Source organism: Pelophylax lessonae (genome assembly GCF_965119305.1).
Source record: "Pelophylax lessonae genome assembly, chromosome: 13".
Lineage (NCBI taxonomy): Eukaryota > Metazoa > Chordata > Amphibia > Anura > Ranidae > Pelophylax > Pelophylax lessonae.
Genome location: NC_138780.1, coordinates 51207437 through 51228168, shown reverse-complemented (window position 1 = coordinate 51228168; position 20732 = coordinate 51207437). Strand labels below are relative to the sequence as shown.

Below are 20732 nucleotides of genomic sequence, written 5' to 3'. Positions count from 1 at the left end.
TTCTTGCCCGCTCCGGTGTTCCTCCTGTGCATCCTCCGCTCCCCCGTAAGCTGCTGCCGCTCTGCAGCTATTCTCTCCGGTCTGATCGCCTAATTATAGCTATGAAGGCGGCGGGTTGTGCGGAGCGCGGTCAGTGCATGTCCTGATCCGGCGCCGCGCGCATGCGCACTTTAAATAAAAATTAAGTGGTGGTTTATCCACAAGCCATACCAGGTCCTTTGGGTTTGGTATGAATTTTAGAAGGGACTAAACGCCAAAATAACTTTAAAAAATGGTGTGGGATACCCCCCTCCCAAAATCCATACCAGACTTGTTTCCGCACATGCAACTTGGCAGGTCAGTAAAGGGGAGGGTGAATTTGAGTGCATATCCCTTCCCTTTCCTGAATTATATCAGACAACATGCCCTAAACATGATGGGTGACTTGTCAGGGGGGCCCCCCCTAGCAAAGCACCTTGTCTTGCAAGCAAGGGGACAGGGTTGTGGGGGGTCTGCAGGCGGGGGGCTTATTTAAATGAATGGTAGGAATAATGCTGCTAAATGTTTCAACTCAAGATAATTAAGGATTTTCTATTTTCTTTCAGTGAATTGACTTTAATGTAACATTGCATTTTTTGCTATATTAACAGCAGATAATTGCTGCAAATGTGGTATATACCAGTAGTGAGTTGACACTTTAGATAAAGAATGGGATATTTTGAATAACACACAAATATCTCATGCAATAAGTGAATTGATCCCATAGAGAGCTCAGCATGCCTTCTAATTCAGCAAAGGTGAGAGGTCTTATAAAGGTTTAGTCTAATGAGGTGACTCGTCTTCACTAGAGCTCCTGATGGTGGAGATGGATTTTGTTGCTGATAGCTTCAAAGATAAGGCCATCTGACTTATCATAGAAGCCATCTATTTAGGACAGGTTAGGTATGCAGGAGAAATCTCAAAGTGTTGAGATGCTGGGATCACAGGTCAGTAGAGAGTACAGTCTAAGTGAATAGGTGTGCAAAGAATCACACAGAGACACTGGGAGCTGATAGGTATGCACAGGGTTACACAGGATTACTAGGAGCAGGCTGAAGTGCACAGGTAGACAGAGCATGAAGCTGGCTGGGAATGCACTAGGAAACAGTAAGCCCGCATTAACATCAGGCCTTATTGACATGTCAAAACGCATGCCAAATCTGAGCCTATTGTCGGCAATGGCACTGTCCGAATCGGTGCGATGCTGACTTTGCGGCGCCGCACCGATTCCCAAAAGTTGTTCCTGCACTACTTTTTGCAACTTCGGGTGCCATTTCAATAAACATCTGCGCATGAACCTGGATGAAATCGCAAGTCGGACTGAAATACCGGTTTGAAATCGTGCAAGTTCAGCTGAACTCGCATGATTTCAAACCCGCATTTAGTGTGAACCTAGGCCAGTGATGGTGAACCTTGGCACCCCAGATGTTTTGGAACTACATTTCCCATTATGCTCATGCACTCTGCAGTGTAGTTGAGCATCATGGGAAATGTGGTTGCAAAACATCTGGGGTGCCAAGGTTCACCATCACTGACATAGGCTAAAGCAGGCTGCAGACTTGGAGTGTACAGGTACTGGTAACAAGTTGCTGGCTGGAAGGCAAAGAGAAACACACAGGTGCTTGGATGCAGATTTCAGGCTGGAAAACACAGGGAGTCACTGAGGTGAAGGAAAACTAGATGCTGGCTGAGGTACATGAGGAAGTCACAGAGGCAGCTAAGCTTGAGTACTCAGAGGATAACATGGGTGCTGGGATTTGGGCTGCAGACAGGAACACACAGAATCACTAGGATAGATGACAGAGGAACATTGAAGATCACATGAGCAGGATGAACACACTTATATACAGTACACTTTGGGTATCAAAACAGATATTTTGTTTCACGAATACATCAGATCCTAACCTTTTAACATAACAAATTCCACATTTCCAGTACACAAAAGGTTGCAAACTTGTAACAGATCTGGATATAATTTTATTTTTATATGCTTTAATTAGTAAGAAAAAAAATCTTAAAAAAATGCACTCTAAAGTTTGCAAACATTATGCCACTTGCCCTGCAAGGGAGTTGCTTGAATTGTAAAAGACCTGGGGCACCCCAAGGAGAGCATTAATGTGGCGAACAAAGAACAGAAGGTGTGGCCAAAATGCAAAATCAGTGGGAAGGACCTGAAGGGACACGGTGAAATAAAACCTGATCCTCCTTGTACCAATAAAATGCTTTAGAATGCTTTTCTGCACATAGAATATAGAAAGAAAACTAACACTTTGTCTGAGCTTAACTTAAAGAAGTCCTCCTTTAACCACTTAAGGACCAGAAGGTTTTACACCCTTTACACCCTTAATGACCAGGCCATTTTTTCCGATACGGAACTGCGTTATTTTAACTGACAACTGCGCGGTCGTGCGATGCTGTACCCAAATTAAATTGATGTCCTTTTTCCCCCACAAATAGAGCTTTCTTTTGGTGACATTTGATCACTTCTGTCGTTTTTATTTTTTGCGCTATAAACAAAAAAAGAGAGACACTTCTGAAAAAAAAAAAAAATTTTTTTCTTTCTGCTATAAAACATTCCCAATAAAAAAAAATTAAAAATCATTTTTTTTTCATCAATTTAGGCCAATATGTATTCTGCTACATATTTTTGATTAAAAATAATCCCAATACGTGTATATTGATTGGTTTGCGCGTCTACAAACTAGGGGAAAGATTTATGTCATTTTATTTTTTTACTAGTAATGGTGGAGATCAGCAATTTTTAGCGGGACTGTGACATTGCGGTGGACAGATCAGACACCTGACACTTTTGAGGAAACCAGTGACATTACTATAGTAATCAGTGCTAAAAATATGCAGTTACTGTACTAGTGACAATGGCAGGGAAGGGGTTAACACCAGGGGCGATCTGAGGGTTAAATGTGTGCATAGGGGATGCTTTCTAACTGTGTGGGGGATTTACTTACTGGATAAACACATCCAGTAAATCCTAAATAGGAGGAACACAGGATTCCTGTGTTCATCACTGAAAGAACATTGGTGTGTCATCTTTACTTCGGCAAACCGCTGTCCTGTCTCCATGGAGAATGATCACGGGTGCCCGGCCGACATCGTGTCTAGCCAATCAGCCCGCGCGGGGGGGTTGTTCAAAAAGCAACGATCGTGCCCACGCCGTGTCCTAGGAACACCCCGATCTTTGAAAAGAGCCAATGACGCAGATCTTTACCTATGTGATCGGCTGTGTCCAGTCACATATAAATGCGGAAGTGCCGTTTATCGGCGCTCCTCGCCTCACACTGTCAGAGTGTGCGGCGAGGAGAGCCAATCAGCGGCTCCTCCTCGAAGGGGAGTCCAGGACAAGTAATTGGGGCACTGATTGTCAGTGTCCTGATAACAGTAAAGCCAGAGCATTGCCTATCAGTGACACCAATCAACGCCCATTAGTGACACCAATCAGTACCTATCAGTGACACCAATCAATGTCTATCAGTGACCCCAATCTGTGCCCATTATCGATGCCAGTCAGTGCCCATCAGTGCCCTCTCATCTGCGCTGCCTATCAGTGCCCATCAATGTCGCCAACTAGTGCTGCCTATCAGTGTCCATCAGTGCCACCCATCAATGCCGCCTCATAAGCGAAGGAGAAAAATCACTTTACAAAATTAACTGATAAACTAAGAAAACCTTTTATTTTTTTATTTTTTTACATTTTCAGTATTTTTTCTTTTTTTTTTTTGTAGAAAATAAAAAACCCAGTGGTAATTAAATATCACTAAAAGAAAGCTCTATTTGTGTGAAAAATTGCAGTACCACAAGTGACACATTCACAACAGAAGAAACATATTGTCTTCTGCACACAAAATAGAACCAGAAAACTAACTTACTGACTAACAGTCTGAACCTCCTTTGACTATTTTGCATTTAGAGCATTTTTTCATTTATGGCGCATCTTAAAATCTGCATTTGTTGGTAGAAAATTACTTAAGACCCGCCAAGCAAGTACATATTTTATGAAAGCAGAAGCCCTGAAGAATAAAATAGCGGCAGTTGAACCTTTATATGTCACACAATATTTACACAAACAAGGCAAGCCTTAAAGTTGTGTGCTCCCTGAAAAGGCAAAGATCTATTGTTAACATTTTTAGCACTTTTTAAAATATTTTTTCTTTTAACTTTATTGCTATCACAAGGTGGTTAGCAAATGGTGGTTTAGCGTGGCAGAGCTGGCACACCTCATCAGTCCTGTAACAGTGATCCAGCGGCAATGAGCTTGTTTTAACCACTTTAGTTTATAAACAGCCTGTGGATGTCAAATAGTTAAAACAAATGCACTTAAACAGTTGGAAATTATTTAGCAATCAGCAAGAGATGAGACAATGAACACTTTGATCATGACTTTGTAGCGTACAACATAGAAAACTGTATTGGTCAGGGCACTATTATAAACATAGGGTAGTGGTCAGGGCAATTTAGTGTAGGGAATGCAGTGGTCAGGAGACTGTAGTGTATAGTGTGTGGTATAAAGGACTATGTAGTGTATAGAATGAAGTGGTGAATACTATGTAGTGTATAGACTGAAGTGGTGAAGACTATGTAGTGTATAGACTGAAGTGGTGAAGACTATGTAGTGTATAGACTGAAGTGGTGAAGACTATGTAGTGTATAGAGTGCAGCTGGCAGGTCTATGTTATGTACAATTTAGCATATACTGTAGGTTGAAGTGGTTATTCACAGGCTAGTCTCCCTAAGGAGAGGATATTTTGTGTTATTTTATTGTGTAATATCTTTCTGGAATGATAATGGATATTAATGCAGAAGGAGGAGTGAAAATACTGCTATGTACTTATATAGCTATACACCACTCACCCAGCGCTAAAGACACCACTTCAATTCAATGGTACTATATGATAGTATAACCTAAAAAAGTGCAGCCGCTATAACCTAAAATCAGACATCTATAACATATGTGTAAATTAACCCTCAAACGGAAGTCCTCCTGGGAAAAGCACACATTAGCAGCACTACATGCAATTGTCTCTCAAAAAGTGTTGTGAAAACATATGTTATAGATAATGGCTATTCTATATCCTAATAAATCATACAAAAAACATTGGGATATTTTAATTTTTGAAGTCGTGAGTAAATATAAGGACTGTAAAAGCCCACAAAAACATATGCTTTTGTGAGATTGATCCCTATGTAAGCTAATTCAGCGTGAAGCCCAAATGTAACCAACGCAAAAGATTTCACTTTAAAGCCATTTTATTTCAAATAGAATGTTCAACCAACTCAGTTAAAAAATTTTGAATTACCTGCTAAGATAATTATAATTAATGTCACCCAGTGTTGTGATTCTTTACCCACCTGCCTGCCAATTAGGCTATTAATAAGTATCATTACATTGTTAAAGTCCATTTACTCCATTTCTTCTGTACTTTGTCCAAACACTTCCTATTCCAGTTTCTAGTACCTGAAAACATGATAGATCACCATAACCTTTGACACACTAACTTCTGTAGAGCAGGGGATTATGGGAGCATGACAATGGTAGATTTTTAGGCAGCTGTACTTCCAATTTTTTAAAATACATTTAATTTACCATACTTTAATGGACGCATAACTAGGCCAAAATATTAACCCATCCATGGATACTTTAAAATTTGAGAAATATAGAGCAGATTTAAATAAATAATTTCTGCTTACAACATTAAAAACCCAGTAGCAATTACTATTGAAAGTATAAAACATTTGCTGGAAATTTCAGTATGGCATTGTTTATACAGTAGAAGATATTTCAGAGGGTTTGATAATAAAGTTTTTACATTGATATATATGCACGCATTTCATAAATTTGCAGAAATATAATAAATATATCATATTTATAAGGTTGGTCAATAGAAAGCATAATTTTATAACATACAGCTATTTCCTGTCTGGTTATGCTATGACAGTATACAGACACCTAGTAATTTTAGGGTTAAGGAAACTTAAGCTGGCCATACACTAGTAGATTTTCAAATGAAAATTTGTACCAAAAATTCTCAGTACATTCAATTACCTGACAAATGTAATTAAACATTTTGTTTGCTTTCAACATTGGAACAAATACATTTTCCCAGAAGAAAACCACATACACTGTTAGAAACTCATTAGTTCAAGAAATATTTTCCATCCTGCTCCTGAACTGAATTTGCTCATCACTGAGGTCGTAAACAAATGTCAAAATGATCCCACTAACAATTAGAAAGTGCTCCTTAAAACAAAAAAAAAACTAATGAAATTACACTTGTGTATGACCAGCAACATACAAAAGTTAAACATTATGACTCAACCTAGGACATAAAAAACAGAACTCCAATTTCGGGGCTCAGAGTTGAAATTTTCACATTGAGTGCCCTAAATTGAAAGGTTTCTGTGGTCCTGCAGAAGGTAAGTCAGGCATGTGCAACCACCTTCTACTTTTATTTGTCGGGGTCAGGTTTTAACATTTTCCTTTAGTACAGGTACATTTTAATCTTTTTTTTTTGCCATTATACCACTTGCAAAAAAATTAAATGGGCTGAATACTATAGATATATGAATTTCCAATAATATTCGGTGAACATATGGTATATTTCAATAGATATCCATAAATATTATATCATTTATTTTATCTATAACTCTGAAGCAGACATTGGTGCACTAGATTTCTTAGTCCTGTCAACCCCTGCAGTGATGTCTCAATAATGAAAAATTACATAACAGGCAAAGCATTACTTCCTTGTAATGACTGGGGCAGGTAGTCAGAAATCTTGCACCTGCAATACCCAAAGCAATTGGGAAAAAAGTTAATGATTCATATTGACAGTAGCTACCCACAACTTGGAATAAGTGAAGGCCAGTAAATTTACCATAAAAAGTTACAAGAAAGTTTGGTATACAGTATCTCAAAAAAGTGAGTACACCCCTAACATTTTTGAAAATATTTTAACACATGTGACAACACTGAAGAAATTACACTTTGCTACAATGTAAAGTAGTTAGTGTACAGCTTTGTATAACAGTGTAAATTTGCTGTCCCCTTAAAATAACAATACACAGCCATTAATGTCTAAACCGCTGGCAGCAAAAGCGAGTACACCCCTAAGTGAAAATGTCCAAATTGGGCCCAATTGCCCATTTTCCCTCCCCGGTGTCATGTGACTCGTTACAAGGTCTCAGGTGTGAATGGGGAGCAGGTGTTTTAAATTTGGTGTTATCTCTCTCACTCTCCCATACAGGTCACTGGAGGCTCAACATGGCAAAGAACTCTCGGAGGATCTGAAAAAAAGAATTGTTGTTCTACATAAAGATGGCCTAGACTATAAGAAGATTTCCAAGACCCTGAAACTGAGCTCTATCACAGTGGCTAAGACCATACAGGGGTTTAACAGGACAGGTTCAACTCAGAACAGGCCTTGCCATGGTCTACAAAAGAAGTTGAGTGCACGTGCTCAACGTCATATCCAGAGGTGGTCTTTGGGAAATAGACATATGAGTGCTGCCAGCATTGCTGCAGAGATTGAACGGGTGGGGGGTCAGCCTGTCAGTGCTCAGACCATACGCCGCACACTGCATCAAATTGGTCTGCATGGCTGTCGTCCCAAAGGAAGCCTCTTCTAAAGATGATGCACAAGAAAACCTGCAGTTTGCTGAAGACAAGCAGACGAAGGACCTGAATTACTGGAACCATGTCCTGTGGTCTGATGAGACCAAGATAAACGTATTTGGTTCAGATGGTGTCAAGCGTGGGTGGCGGCAACCAGGTGAGGAGTACAAGTGTGTCTTGCCTACAGTCAAGCATGGTGGTGGGAGTGTCATAGTCAGGGGCTGCATGAGTGCTGCCAGCACTGGGGAGCTACAGTTCATTGAGGGAACCATGAATGCCAACATGTACTGTGACATACTGAAGCAGAGCAGGATTCCCCTCCCTTCGGAGACTGGGCCGCAGGGCAGTATTCCAACATGATAACTACCCCAAACACACCTCCGAGATGACCACTGCCTTGCTAAAGAAGCTAAGGGTAAATGTGATGGACTGGCCAAGCATGTCTCCAGACCTAAGTCCTATTGAGCATCTGTGGGGCACCCTTAAAAAGAAGGTGGAGGAGCTCAAGGTCTCTAACCTCCACCAGCTCTGTGATGTCCACATGGAGGAGTGGAAGAGGACTCCAGTGGCAAGCTGTGAAGCTCTGGTGAACTCCATGCCCAAGAGGGTTAAGGCAGTGCTGGAAAATAATAGTGCCCCCACAAAATATTGACACTTTGGGCCCAATTTTGACATTTTTACTTAGGGGTGTACTCACTTTTGTTGCCAGCGGTTTAGACATTAATGGCTGTGTGTTGAGTTATTTTGAGGGGACAGCAAGTTTACACTGTTATACAAGCTGTACACTCACTACTTTACATTGTAGCTAAGTGTAATTTCTTCAATGTTGTTACATAAAAAAAAAAATATTTACAAAAATGTGAGGGGTGTGCTCACTTTTGTGAGATACTGTATATCTTTTTTATTTTTCATCTTTTCAAGTTCCTTTCTGAGTAGCCAAACCCTGAGTGATGCAGTAATACAAATGCAGGATTGGTGGCCTGGAACTGGGGAAGACAAATAAAAACACCTGTCAGATATGAAATATTTGCCTTTAGTGTCTAATTATTTTGGCTAACCCTTAGAGGGAATCTGCACCAAAACTACAAGGCCTGCTTACTTAGAGTGCCCTCTCCCATCTGGTGGAAAAAGTTAGTTATCTAATATACTTATTTTACCTCCGTTTCCACCCACAGTGCCTATGCGAGGCTGATGTTGTGCAGTACTTCCGGAGAGATCCCGGATACTGCTGAGTAGCGCAAATCTCACAAGAGGCTTTTCCACTGTGCCAAAGCCTCAGATCACTAAATTTTGATTGCTTAGTATTTGGGTATCTCATTTGAAGGTGGTGATGTTGCTTACTGCAGTAGGGTAATCTAAGCATATCAACTAACTTTTTTTACCCACAGGTTCTTTTTTTCTTTTTCAAGTGGTTTAAAATGGGGTGAAGGGGCAATGCTAAATAAACAGACCTTTCGTGGAGTGCTTTAGCACATCACATCTGGGATTAACAAAAGTTCCATGAAGGAGAAAACAAATGCATATACCAGTAATTGAGGAACCAGGTAATTAAACACAGAAGAGAAAATATCCAGTCTTCATCATACCTTATATAACATACAACAAATGAAACAGATTTTACTATTTTTTAAATAATGATCAAGGATTTAATTCATCTTGTTTCAATATCATTACAGAAAATGTTATGGTACAGAGTTCTTCAATAATTCTTTGCTTCTTTATCTCCACATGAATGCTGGTACACTGTAATCTGTACAAGATCAGTTTTTGATTTTTTTTTTCTGTACATTTTTTTAAATGTATTGGTTAAAAAGGCTGTCAGCACTTAAGGAAGCAATTTTTATTCAAATAAAAGGTATTCAGTTACTGCCCAATAGTACTGAGCGGAGTGATTGCCAGGACGTCTGTCCTCCTTGTTAAGAAGATGGGAGTCTTCATCCAGACGCAACCACTTTGCTTTTGGCACTGTGCACATCAACACGTTATACAAGATAAAGAACAAGCAGAGCTCTCTTGTGAAGCGGTTATGAAGCATACTGATAAGGGAAACAGCAGTGTCATCTAAGCTAGTATAAAGTAAGCAGACAGCCTTGTTTAAGAGCTTAAGTATTTGTACTTTAGGGATGAGAGAAACACAACTTTTGCAGGCATCTACTGCTGTCTACTAAAAGCTACTGCTATTAGACCTAGCATTTTAACACACAAAGCAATTGCAATGAAGGAAAAGTTGCCTTGATATAATCAGAATAAGGTTTTATATGTTTTTTTTTTTTATTTTTTTTTTTGGAAAAAATGTTTTTTTTTTTCAGGGTTTTTTTTCCTCAAAGTCATTTTTCGAAATTTAGTTCAAGATGTTGACTACACTGATCAACTTTATCCAAATCATAAAAACTAACTGTGCCATTGCATATTACAGGATACAGTCAATGATATGTGGACATGCATCAAAGCTTTTCTCTTGCGGCTGTCATCATAGCCTTCCAATGACCATGACATCCACCACTTCTCCCTTGTGAAGCTCCACATACTGCTCTGTCTTTGGAGGTAGCATCAACAGTCCATTGGCACTTCGCATACTCATGAGGCGACTGCTCATTTGATTACCTGTGTGGGAAGACAATGACAGTGTAAATACCAATTACTGTTTATTACAATGTACAGTGCAATTAATCTAACCTCTATCACTAAGCCCAAACTGGTTATGGGATTGTCCAGGGGGTGTGGCAGACAGGCAGGGACTAGAACTGAAGCCTTTCCTTTCACTATGGGTTTTTTTTACTAAAGCTAGAGAGGGAAAAATTAGTTACAATTCAGCAGAGAAACCAATCAGCTTCTAACCTCTGCTTGTTTAATTAAGCTTTAGCAATAAAACCTGGAAGCTGATTGGTTTCTCTGCAGAATTGTGGCTAATTTTGCCCTCTCTAGCTTTAGCAAATAAACCTGTGTGTCAAGATTGACATAGAGAATGCAGCCTGAGTTTTATTTATTGTGTATGGATGGAGAAGGACGTGCATGTTAACCACTTAAGCCCCGGAGGATTTTCCTGCTCAAAGACCAGGGCCTATTTTGCAATTCGGCACTGCGTGACTTTAACAGACAATTGCACGGTCGTGCAGCGCTGTACCCAAATGAAATTGACGTCCTTTTTTTCCCACAGAGTTTTCTTTTGGTGGTATTTGATCACCTGTGCGATTTTTACTTTTTGCGCTATAAACAAAAAAAGAGCGACAGTTTTGAAAAAATAACAATATTTTTCAAAATTTTATATGAAATTTCCCCCTTAAAAAAAATGTAAAAATCTAAATTTTTTAACATTTTAGGCCAATTTGTTTTCTGCTACATAGGTTTGGTAAAAAAAAATCGCAATAAGCGTATTTTGATTGGTTTGCGCAAAAGTTATTGCGTCTACTAACTACGGGAAAGATTTATGTCATTTTTTTTTTTACTAGTAATGGTGGCGATCTGCGAATTCTTTTTCGTGACTGCGACATTGCGGTGGACAGATCGGAACCTTGACTGACATTTTTGACACTTTTGGGGGTACCAGTGACATTACTACAGTAATCAGTGCTATACATATGCACTGTTACTGTAAAAATTACACTGGCAGGGAAGGGGTTAACTTTATTGGTGATCAGTGGGTTAAATGTATCCCTAGGGGCGTGATTGTAACTGTGGGGGTGGGGGGCGTGGCTTGTGATGTAACCACAGAGACATACGATCCTACATGGCAGGATCGTATGATCTCTGCAGTTACATCAGGAAGAATGACAGGCGGCTTTGTTTACATTAGCCGTCTGCCTTTCTCCCTCTCCAGCAGGAGATCACGAGTGACCGGCGGACATCGGAGCCGCCGGTCACTCGCACAGCGATGTTAGTGAACGAGCAGGGGGGTTCACTGCCTGTACGGGGCTGACTGCCGCAGTAAATAGTCGTGCGGCGGTCGGCAAGTGGTTAAAGGGATCGGCACCTAGAGTGGAGGGAGAGCTGACAAGACAACATGCAGGAGGCTTTGAGCAGCTCTAGTTTCCTACATACTGTGTGTTTACTGTAAATGTTCGGAATGGAAGTTTTACACAAAAAAGATATTAAAATTAAAGTTAAATTCTAAAGTGCTCAGACACGGGGTGTGGCTCAGTAATGATGCAGTAAGGGTGTGTTCCTCAGGAGCTCTGTGATCCACAGCAGTGCTCCGGCCTCATGCAGCCAGCAAACCTGACCCTGCCTTGAACCTCTGCACATGTCAGTCTCTGATAACCCGGGGAAGCCCTTGGAGACCGGTAGGAGACCGGACATTGCGACATACTTCCTCTGGCGTCCCGCAGCTCAGTGTGTCTCCTTTCCAGCTCAGATGGTGCCGCCGCGTCCACTCAACACTGGCCATACCTTGCTGAAAAAGCTTTCTAAACCGGCACAGGGCCATTCAACGGATACCTCTGCTTCCCCTCGAGGCTCCCCACAGCCGACCTCCATAATGGACAAGCCACGGGCAGACACAATGGATGATCATCCATCCCCTGGTCAATTGGAAAACCCTCACCCTTCAGAATGGAGAGACCTGCTCTTACTAATACCGACAAAGCAGGATATAAATGAGATGGCAGCATCGATTGTGAGTAATCTTTCTCTTGAAATGCCATAAAACAGCAATTTACACAAATAGATAACAAAGTAGCGGCTGTGGGGGTGGCCGAATCTATATTGGAAACCAGAGTTAATGCTATAGAAAACGCACAGGTCCATATACAGAATCAACTAACCATTTTGCAACTCCAACAGGATGACAGTGAAAATCGCAGCCGAAGAAATAATATTAGGCTGCGGGGGGTCCCAGAAACAGTTCTGGGTCCCGAATTAAAGATGGCAGCTTTGGGGATATTTAACAAATTGTTGGAGCGCCCTCCTACAGAGGAGATCGAAATAGACAGAGTACATAGAGTACAGGCACCCCGCAGCGTAGGAGAAGACCATCCACGTGATGTATTGGTCAGAATACATTTCTACTCCCTTAAGGAAGATATTATGCGACGTGCATGGAATCAAGGTCCTATAGACTTTAAAGGAGCCCCAATACGGCTCCTAGCAGACCTCTCACGCTGCACTCTGCGGATGAGGGCCATATTAAAACCATTGCTAGCTGAAATTCGAAAGGCGGGCTCTACATATCATTGGGGTCACCCGTTTCATTTGGTGGTTTCAAATGGAAACTCATTTGCTTTGAGATGGCATGAACAGATACCAGAGCTATTCTCTTTCTTGGAGACCCCCTCTAATATCAATTCCCAACTGGCTCAGAAATCCGTGGAGCCGGATATCATGGGGATCCCCCATGTCACAGTTTAGACATCCCCGGAGAGAGGGTCCTGGTCCATTAGAAGAAGAGACTCTTGCGGAGGACATGTCCCCTAACAACGTTTAAATATTACATGGAAAATTTTCATATTCGCTTACTTTTTCACTATATCTCTAGATATATTATCCTGGACTTTATTGGAAACCCCTGTCCTGCCCCTTCCCCATGGTGCTGATGCCACGTCGCCCGGATGAGTAATGTCCTCTGCCTAGTCGGTTGGGGGTCACGCATTAAGGATATAAGGTTCGGTAGTGTGAGTCCCATACACTATCCAATCTGTGAAGAAGATTTACCGACTCGAGATGTTCTATGGACTACACAATGGTTTTTTCCCTTTTCTTTTCTTTTTTAATTCCTGGGAAATACAAGGTGGGGATGTTGCCTTTGGGGGTGGGGGGGGGAGAGTATGAGGGTAAGGTAGAGGGACATAATTGTCAATTCAGATTATTTAAAAATGAAGTATTGAATGTGTGTGCAGGGGTGTTGTAGCTCAAAAATGAGTAAAATGCTTTGTAGGCCGACACCCTATGGTCACATCTCCTTATTATCTTTTCTTTTTTTTCTCTTTTCTCATTTATTTTTTTAATATTTTTTTGCTTGCCGGTGAACACCTTTTATCTTACGGCGTTTTGCTGATCACTTCTCCCACATTAGGAAGTGCCTGGTTGCGCTCGGTTACGGTATAACCAATTTTAGTAATACCAGTATTGGTATATAGTTTGTTTTGGGCCTCCAGGGTAACCATGTCACCTAGCCCTGCACGAGCGGTCCCAGGATATAAGGTAACCACCCTTAATGTAAGAGGTTTAGCCACCCCAGAGAAACGGTCACGTCTTCTATCAGATTTAAAACACAGTCATTCACATATGGCATTTTTACAGGAAATTTTCGGAAAGATGCCATCCCCAGGCTATATTATAGGGATTTCCCCTGGGTGTATCATGCTCTTTCACCAATACCCAAATCAAAAGGAGCGAGTATTCTCATATCTAAATTTTTGCCCTGGGTGTTTAAAGAGGAGCTGAGTAATTGTTCCATGGAAAATGTATATTTTGTTTTTTGTTATATTTTGATTGAAAAATAAATAAAAATGATTAAATTAAAAAAAAAAAAAAAAAAAAGAGCTCAGATACCCACTAACTTCTGAACACTCACTTCATGAGATTTTCCAGCTATAGTTACCAGCTATGTTCCCATTTAGTTTGAAGTCCGATTTCTGCCTAAACAGATGTGCCCTTGGATACTCCCACTCTGCATTTTCCTTGAAATTACATTTAAGAACTAGCAAATATTGCTAGCTGTATTAAAAAAAAAAATTGGAGTTTTGATGGACACAGCTCCCTGTATGCAGAACCATACGGTTATATTGCCCCCTACAGGAGTAGGACACTAGGCAGAAAAAAAGACTTTGGGAAATCCTAGGTGGTATTCATCCCCCTCTCTGCTATAGGCCTTCAGTTTAGTAACAAGCAGTGTCAGATGTATAAAACTTCATTGAGGGGTGGGTGCTGTGTTCGCCAATAATCTCAGAGAAACAGATTTTACGGTAAGTCAAAAATCCTATTTACTGTTTCGTTCATTGACGGACACAGCTCTCCATATTCAGAACCATAGGGACGTCCCCAAGCAGTGTCAAACATGAGGGGTGGGACAACAAAAAATCCCAAGGCTAAACACAATAGCCAACCAGGTAAACAGGAGCTCAACAAAAAAACAACTGGAGCCTACCCTGAACAATACACCCCCAAAGAAGGAACAGACCCTCCAAACAGCAGCCTGCAAAACCTTGCGGCCAAAAGAAGGATCCACAGATGCCAACACATTCACTTTGTAGAATCTAGTGAAAGTGTGCACCGACGACCAAGTAGCTGCTTGGCAAACCTGCGCCACTGACGCCTATTGACAGAAAACCCAAGAGGCACTGAGTGCCCCTGTAGAGTGCGCCGTTACAGGGAAAGCAGGAATCTTACCCTTGATAGAATAGGCCTGAGTCACTGGCTGTCTGGCAGACAGCCCTTTTCTTAGCCCGTCCATGATCCATGATCACAAACAGTGAGTCTGACCTCCGAAAATAATCTGTGGCTGCTAGATACACCCAAATTGCCTGAACCACATCCAGGGCTTTCAATGCAAATTCCTTAGGATATTTGGGCCTGGGACACAGAGAAGGCAACAAAATGTCTTCATTCAAATAGAAATCAGAGACTACCGCAGGAAGGAACGACGGACATGGGCAAAGACCACCCTATTTTTTGTGGACCATCATATAGGGGGTACGACAAGATAACGCCGCCAGCTCTGACACCCTGTGAGCAGAGGGGATAGTTACCAAAAAAGCCACCTTCTAGGACAGCGTAAGCAGAGCAAACTCCTGAATATTTTCAAAGGGTGGCTTCTGGAGAACCGAAAGCACTAGGTTCAAATTCCAAGGTGGTATAGAGACTGCACTGGTGGAATCAGATGTCGAACCCCCTTGAATAAAAGTACACATAACAAGCAGTGCATGGCCAGGGGTCACTGAAAGAAGACCGCCAAGGCCAACATCTGATCAACACCTCGTTGAAGGAAGGTCAAAATCTGAGCCACTGAAAAAGAATGAGGGTGAACATCAATCGACTCCAAGAAATGTACGCTTTCCACGTACGATGGTATATCTTCCTAGAGGAAGACTTCCTAGCCTTCAGCAGTGTCGGGATCACCGACCCAGGTAAACCTCTATCCTTCAGCACCTGCCTTTCAATGGCCAGGCTGTCAAAGCCCACGACTGAAAAGCAGGATGGAAGATTGGCTCTTGGAACAGCAGGTCCTCCCTGAGAGGCAGTCTCTAAGGGACATCAGCGACCTATCAAAGCAGATCAGTGTACCAAGAGGAAGGCGTAGATCAGACCATACAGGCCCCAGGTGGCCACCAGAGCGTATGTGGTGTCCGCCAGAGGATCCAGGGACCTTGCCACAAACCTCGGTACCTTTCTGTTGAGCCGAGAAGCTAACAGACCCACCTTGGGGGTGCCCTACCGGAGACAAATCTGATGAAACAAGACCAGATGAAGGAACCACTCCTCTTGGTCCAACGCCTGCCGACTGACATAGTCCGCCTGCCAGTTTTCCACTCCTGGAGTGCTGGAATGAAGCATTCTGCCCACCGGAGGATGCCAGCTGCTTCCAGGGCACCCTGGTGACTGACATAAGTCACCGCCGTGGCATTGTTCAACTGGATCCGAATCAGGAGGCCCCGGAGCCGATCCATCTAGTGATCCAGGCACAGCCTGATCGCCCGAAGTTCCAGGACATTGATCGGTAGTCTGGACTCCTCCAGCATCCAACAGCCCTGAGAGGAGCTCAGTCCCAGGATACCTCCCCACCCAAACAGACTGGCAACGGTGGTGACCAATACAAGGGGAGAATGGATTTGTCCTGCCGAAGCATCGGAGAGCGAAGCCACTAGATCAGGGACCCCCTGGTATCCCGGCTCAGCTAAATCTGATTGTCCAGAGACCTTTGACACTTGTCCCATTTCACCAGGATCACCCTTTGAAGGGACCTCGTATGGAACTGTGCGAATGGAACCACCTTGAAGGTAGATACCATTAGGCCCAGCACCCGCAAGCAAGTCTGGAGGGAGGACCACCTGCTGGACAGCAGTAGAAGAATCGAAACATGCAACTTCTGGAGTTTGTCCAGAGAAAGGAACACTCTGGTTATTGCTGAATCGAGAGTCAGACCCAGATAATCCAATTTTCTGGATAGAATCAGAGCAGACTTCTGGAAATTTAGAAGCCAACCAAACTCCTTCAGGGTCTGTATAGTGATCTCCATGTCGCCCATCAAGGCAGCAGAGGACTCTGCTCCCAAGAAGAGGTCATCTAAGTAACCCAGTACCGCAATCCCTTGCTGACGTAGCAATGCCAGAACAGGGGCCAACACTTTTGCCAAATATTTTCGCAAGGCACTGTAACTCACAGCAAAGTGTTTAGGAACCACAAAAGGGCCTTTTTGGATGCTCCCAATCTTTATAGACCAACTTGTCAAAATAGGAGAGAGAAGGAAACACTTTTGTGGTGCGAGACAGCTTGTGGGTGTCAAAGGGAACAGGTACCTCCACAGCAGTCTCAGCTGCATCTTCCATTTTTTAGGTCTCCCGCGCAGATGTAATCAGTGCGTCAACTAGCACCTTCTCATGCGCAGCTACAAGTGTGGCGGAATCATCCTCCCTATCTGATAGATCAGGGAGCGTTGCGACAAGCCCCGAGGGGTGGGCCACGTCTGTGGCAGCAGAGCAAGATAAAGGATCTGATGAGCCAGCTGAGGCAGGGGAGAGAGGGGGGTGCTTTTTTCTAGCCTACCGCCCAAGGGCCAACTTTACCCGGGAAACAAAGGACTCCAGGACCACCATCAGTGCATCAATGGATGGCTGGGACCCAGAGGGACCTGCTGCCTCCGAGGGGGGTTTAGATGGGGAATCATGCTCCTGGGACACCAAAAGGAAAACACCACAAAGCGTCTAGCACCCCTATGGAACACCCCCACCACACCGGTAACACCAGAAAGGCACCAGCAAGCAGAGCACCCCACAACCTGCAGCAAAGAGACGAAGAGACCCCACCAAACTACCCACCCCATCTGAGTAGAGCCGGTCTGCACCAGAGGTCGCTCAGTATCCACGTGCAGAGTCCAAGGGAAAAGAAAACCCAGGAGTCAACACCAGAGAAAAAGGAGGAGCTCCCACAGCCAAATTCGGTGCCCAGAGGCCCCACTGTCATGGCCGCCACTCCACATGCACGCCGGACCAACCAAACATGGCCGCTGGACTACACAAACATGGCCACAGGCCCCAAAGAAATGGTGAAGACCAGGGCAAAATGGCTGCCACATGCAGCATCCACGAGAGATCCCCGGAGCCCTGGCAACAGCCACCATGGAGAGGGTCAATTTAGGCAAAGGACCAACATCAGCGGCCATCACCCGCCCCCCCCAGCCAGGAAGCTCATTCACCACACCATCCCCTACATCTGCCAACCCACTATGATACCCCAGAGAGTGGTGGGGGGGTACCAAGATGGCCCACAGGGACCAGCAAATGAAAGGGGGTCTAGGGGGAAGGAGGGTTACCTGAAGGTCCGACTGCCCCACACCAAACCACATCCAGGGGGAGAGGGGGGCAGCTACTCACCATTCTAGGAACCAGACGGCACCACTCCAGACAGAACCTCCTCAGCACTGAAATGTGGGGGCTGTCTGCCAGGAGGAATGCAGCGATTCTGGCCGAGACCCGGCCGTACGCGACCTCGCAAGGCGTTTAACTCACAGGCCAGCCCCCGTCCAGTGCGGCTATGTCTCGGCCGACCCACCACGGAGCTCTGGCTAGGCTGGTGGGGGGACGGGGACTGGATAAATATCCAGCCCATCGTCCAGTCCGGCAGTTGATTGTAGATCTCACAGGAAAAAACTTGGAGAAAAAATGCCATCAAAAAAGAAAAAATGTCAGGACTAGAGATCCCGGCAGGGAACTGGGTCCTTACTTCTGACTAGGCAAAAAAAAATAAATAAATCTGAAGGCCTATAGCAGAGGGGGATGTATACCACCTAGGACTGTCTATAGGCATAGCCAAGTCTTTTTTCTGCCATCTAGCATCATGTTCGCTTTTTCCTTGTACCCGAATATATAATATATATGGACGTGAACATGGGACCTGTGTGTGTCTGGCAGTAATTCTTCTTGCTGAGCCATCTTAAATGATGGACAGCTCATTGCCTGATTGCCCAGACAACCTTGCCTTATGTCTTGCTTCTCGTGAACCTTGAACTCTTCCCATGAACCTTCTGATTTAGGATATGTCCTTTTCCTGTTTGCCAGATTATTGTGCACTCTCCAGCCAATATCTCGCTCTTGCCTCTCCTTCTGCTGTCCGTATCTTCGCTACCATTCATTACCAACCATTGGCTTGTTCCCTGATTGTGCTTCTGCTTGATACCAACCTGCAACCACTTGTTAACAAACGTTTACTTGTTTACTGACTACGCTTATGGTTGATCCCTACCTTCTATATTTGCTACTGGACCCTGGCTTGCTCACCTCCTGGTGGGGCGATCCTGAGGACTGTGACCTGGTATTAACATGCAGCAAGACCCATCTACATCATCAGAAGCTCTAGTAAACACCACTTAGTGTTTAGACCCCCACCTTGGGGGAGCCTGCATTATCTGCCAAAGTGACCTGGGACTGAGACTGACTGAGACTGAGCCTCTCTAATGCTATAGCTCCTGGACTTTAAGCCTGAATGTGGCCTTGTTTCGTTGTGTGGCTTGCATGTTTTTGATTGGCTTGTTACACTGGTCAGCTCAGAAAAACGCTTTATCTCTTTAATAAAATATAAAATTTTCACTATGGTATTACACATTCTATACAGCACAGCAAACTTGATTTGTTCATTGAGTTAAAGAGAAACTACTCGGTAATTTCAGTTAGCATATTTTTAGTCTTTTTTTGCATAGTAATTTTACATTCTATTTTATGCACAAATCATCACAATTTTATGATCATGTGACTTATGCACATTTGCACGTTTCCTCATAATTTCAGAAATTACAATTAGTATATTTAATTCTTTAGACTGATAAGAAACAAACCCACTCACGGTCTACAATTGTAATATTAACGTTATACTTACGTAAGCATGGTTATAAAAAACTTCAAGAACAGTTTTTTAGAAAAGATGCTGAGTGGAAGTTAAGCCATCTATTCTGTGAAAAAAATGAGCTATGGTGTGTAATACTTATCCATGAGGGATACAGGATAACTCATAGGCTTAGTCCATGCTGTGGTATGGCTTGAGAGGCACAATACCCTTTTTGTATACTGGGCACCAAGGGGATAAGCTAATAGACACTTACCAGGAGAGACATATGAGAGCTGCCAATGTAAACCTGTTTTTAAAACGTCTTTAATAATCTTTCTTTCTTTAATCAGTTAGTGGGTTATTTATCTTGATCCAGTATGCAGCAATTAAAGTAAGGACTCTTGATCTGCATACTTGGTTCCTCACTTGGCTACTTACAAAGCAGCGATGCAAGATTAAGCATTGTTGGATGTCGTTCAAGTATTTACTAACCTTTCTGTAAACTATTACTCCCTAGCATTAGTTTTCAACTTTCACCTAGCTAGTTTGAGGTCATGTCTCTGTATACATGATCTTTGCCTAATAAGTACAGCCCTCGTCAACCATTTTTACATGCTTCATTTACTTAAAGATTTCAGTCAATGCCCCCCTTCCCCTTCTGTTCTTAAGGCTGTACATTTAAGTTTTAACAGTCTGTCCTGATATATTCTATCCCTAGACCTTAAAACATTTTTGTTGACCAGCTTTTGACTCTCCCTATCTTAATAAAAATTTTTGGTATGCAAAACAGCCCACATATTTCTATATTTTAGCTTTTAAATAGGATCTGTCAGATCCACAGAACTGGATAAACTAGCATTTCTAGTAAATAACAGGTATCCCATAGAGGAAAAGAAAAGCAAAAGTTTTTGCAAACAAACTATCTCACTTTTCTAGTACAAGTTAAAAATAGCTCCAACAAAAAATGAAGGAGTTGACCAATTATTCTGTGAACCACAAAAGTAACAACATTGACATAAGATGATGGCACATTTTTAGTAAAATGGCATTTGTATTTTATAATTAAAGTGTTTCCAAAGTTAAACAGGCATTCCCTGCATTAAAGTAAAAAACACTT

At 42.7% G+C, this 20732-nt stretch overlaps 1 protein-coding gene across 20 annotated transcripts in view; it reads right to left on the bottom strand.

Moving 5' to 3' along the window:
* Positions 1-9260: 9260 nt before the first annotated feature.
* The window catches only part of GPHN (gephyrin), an 868578-nt gene continuing 857106 nt past the window's right edge, over positions 9261-20732 (bottom strand). For all 20 annotated transcript variants that reach the window (XM_082242578.1, XM_082242574.1, XM_082242561.1 and 17 more), the window contains one exon: positions 9261-10249. In XM_082242578.1, coding sequence (XP_082098704.1) covers positions 10116-10249 — 134 coding nt within the window. In that variant the 3' untranslated portion in view covers positions 9261-10115. The remainder of the gene's footprint in view (positions 10250-20732) is intronic.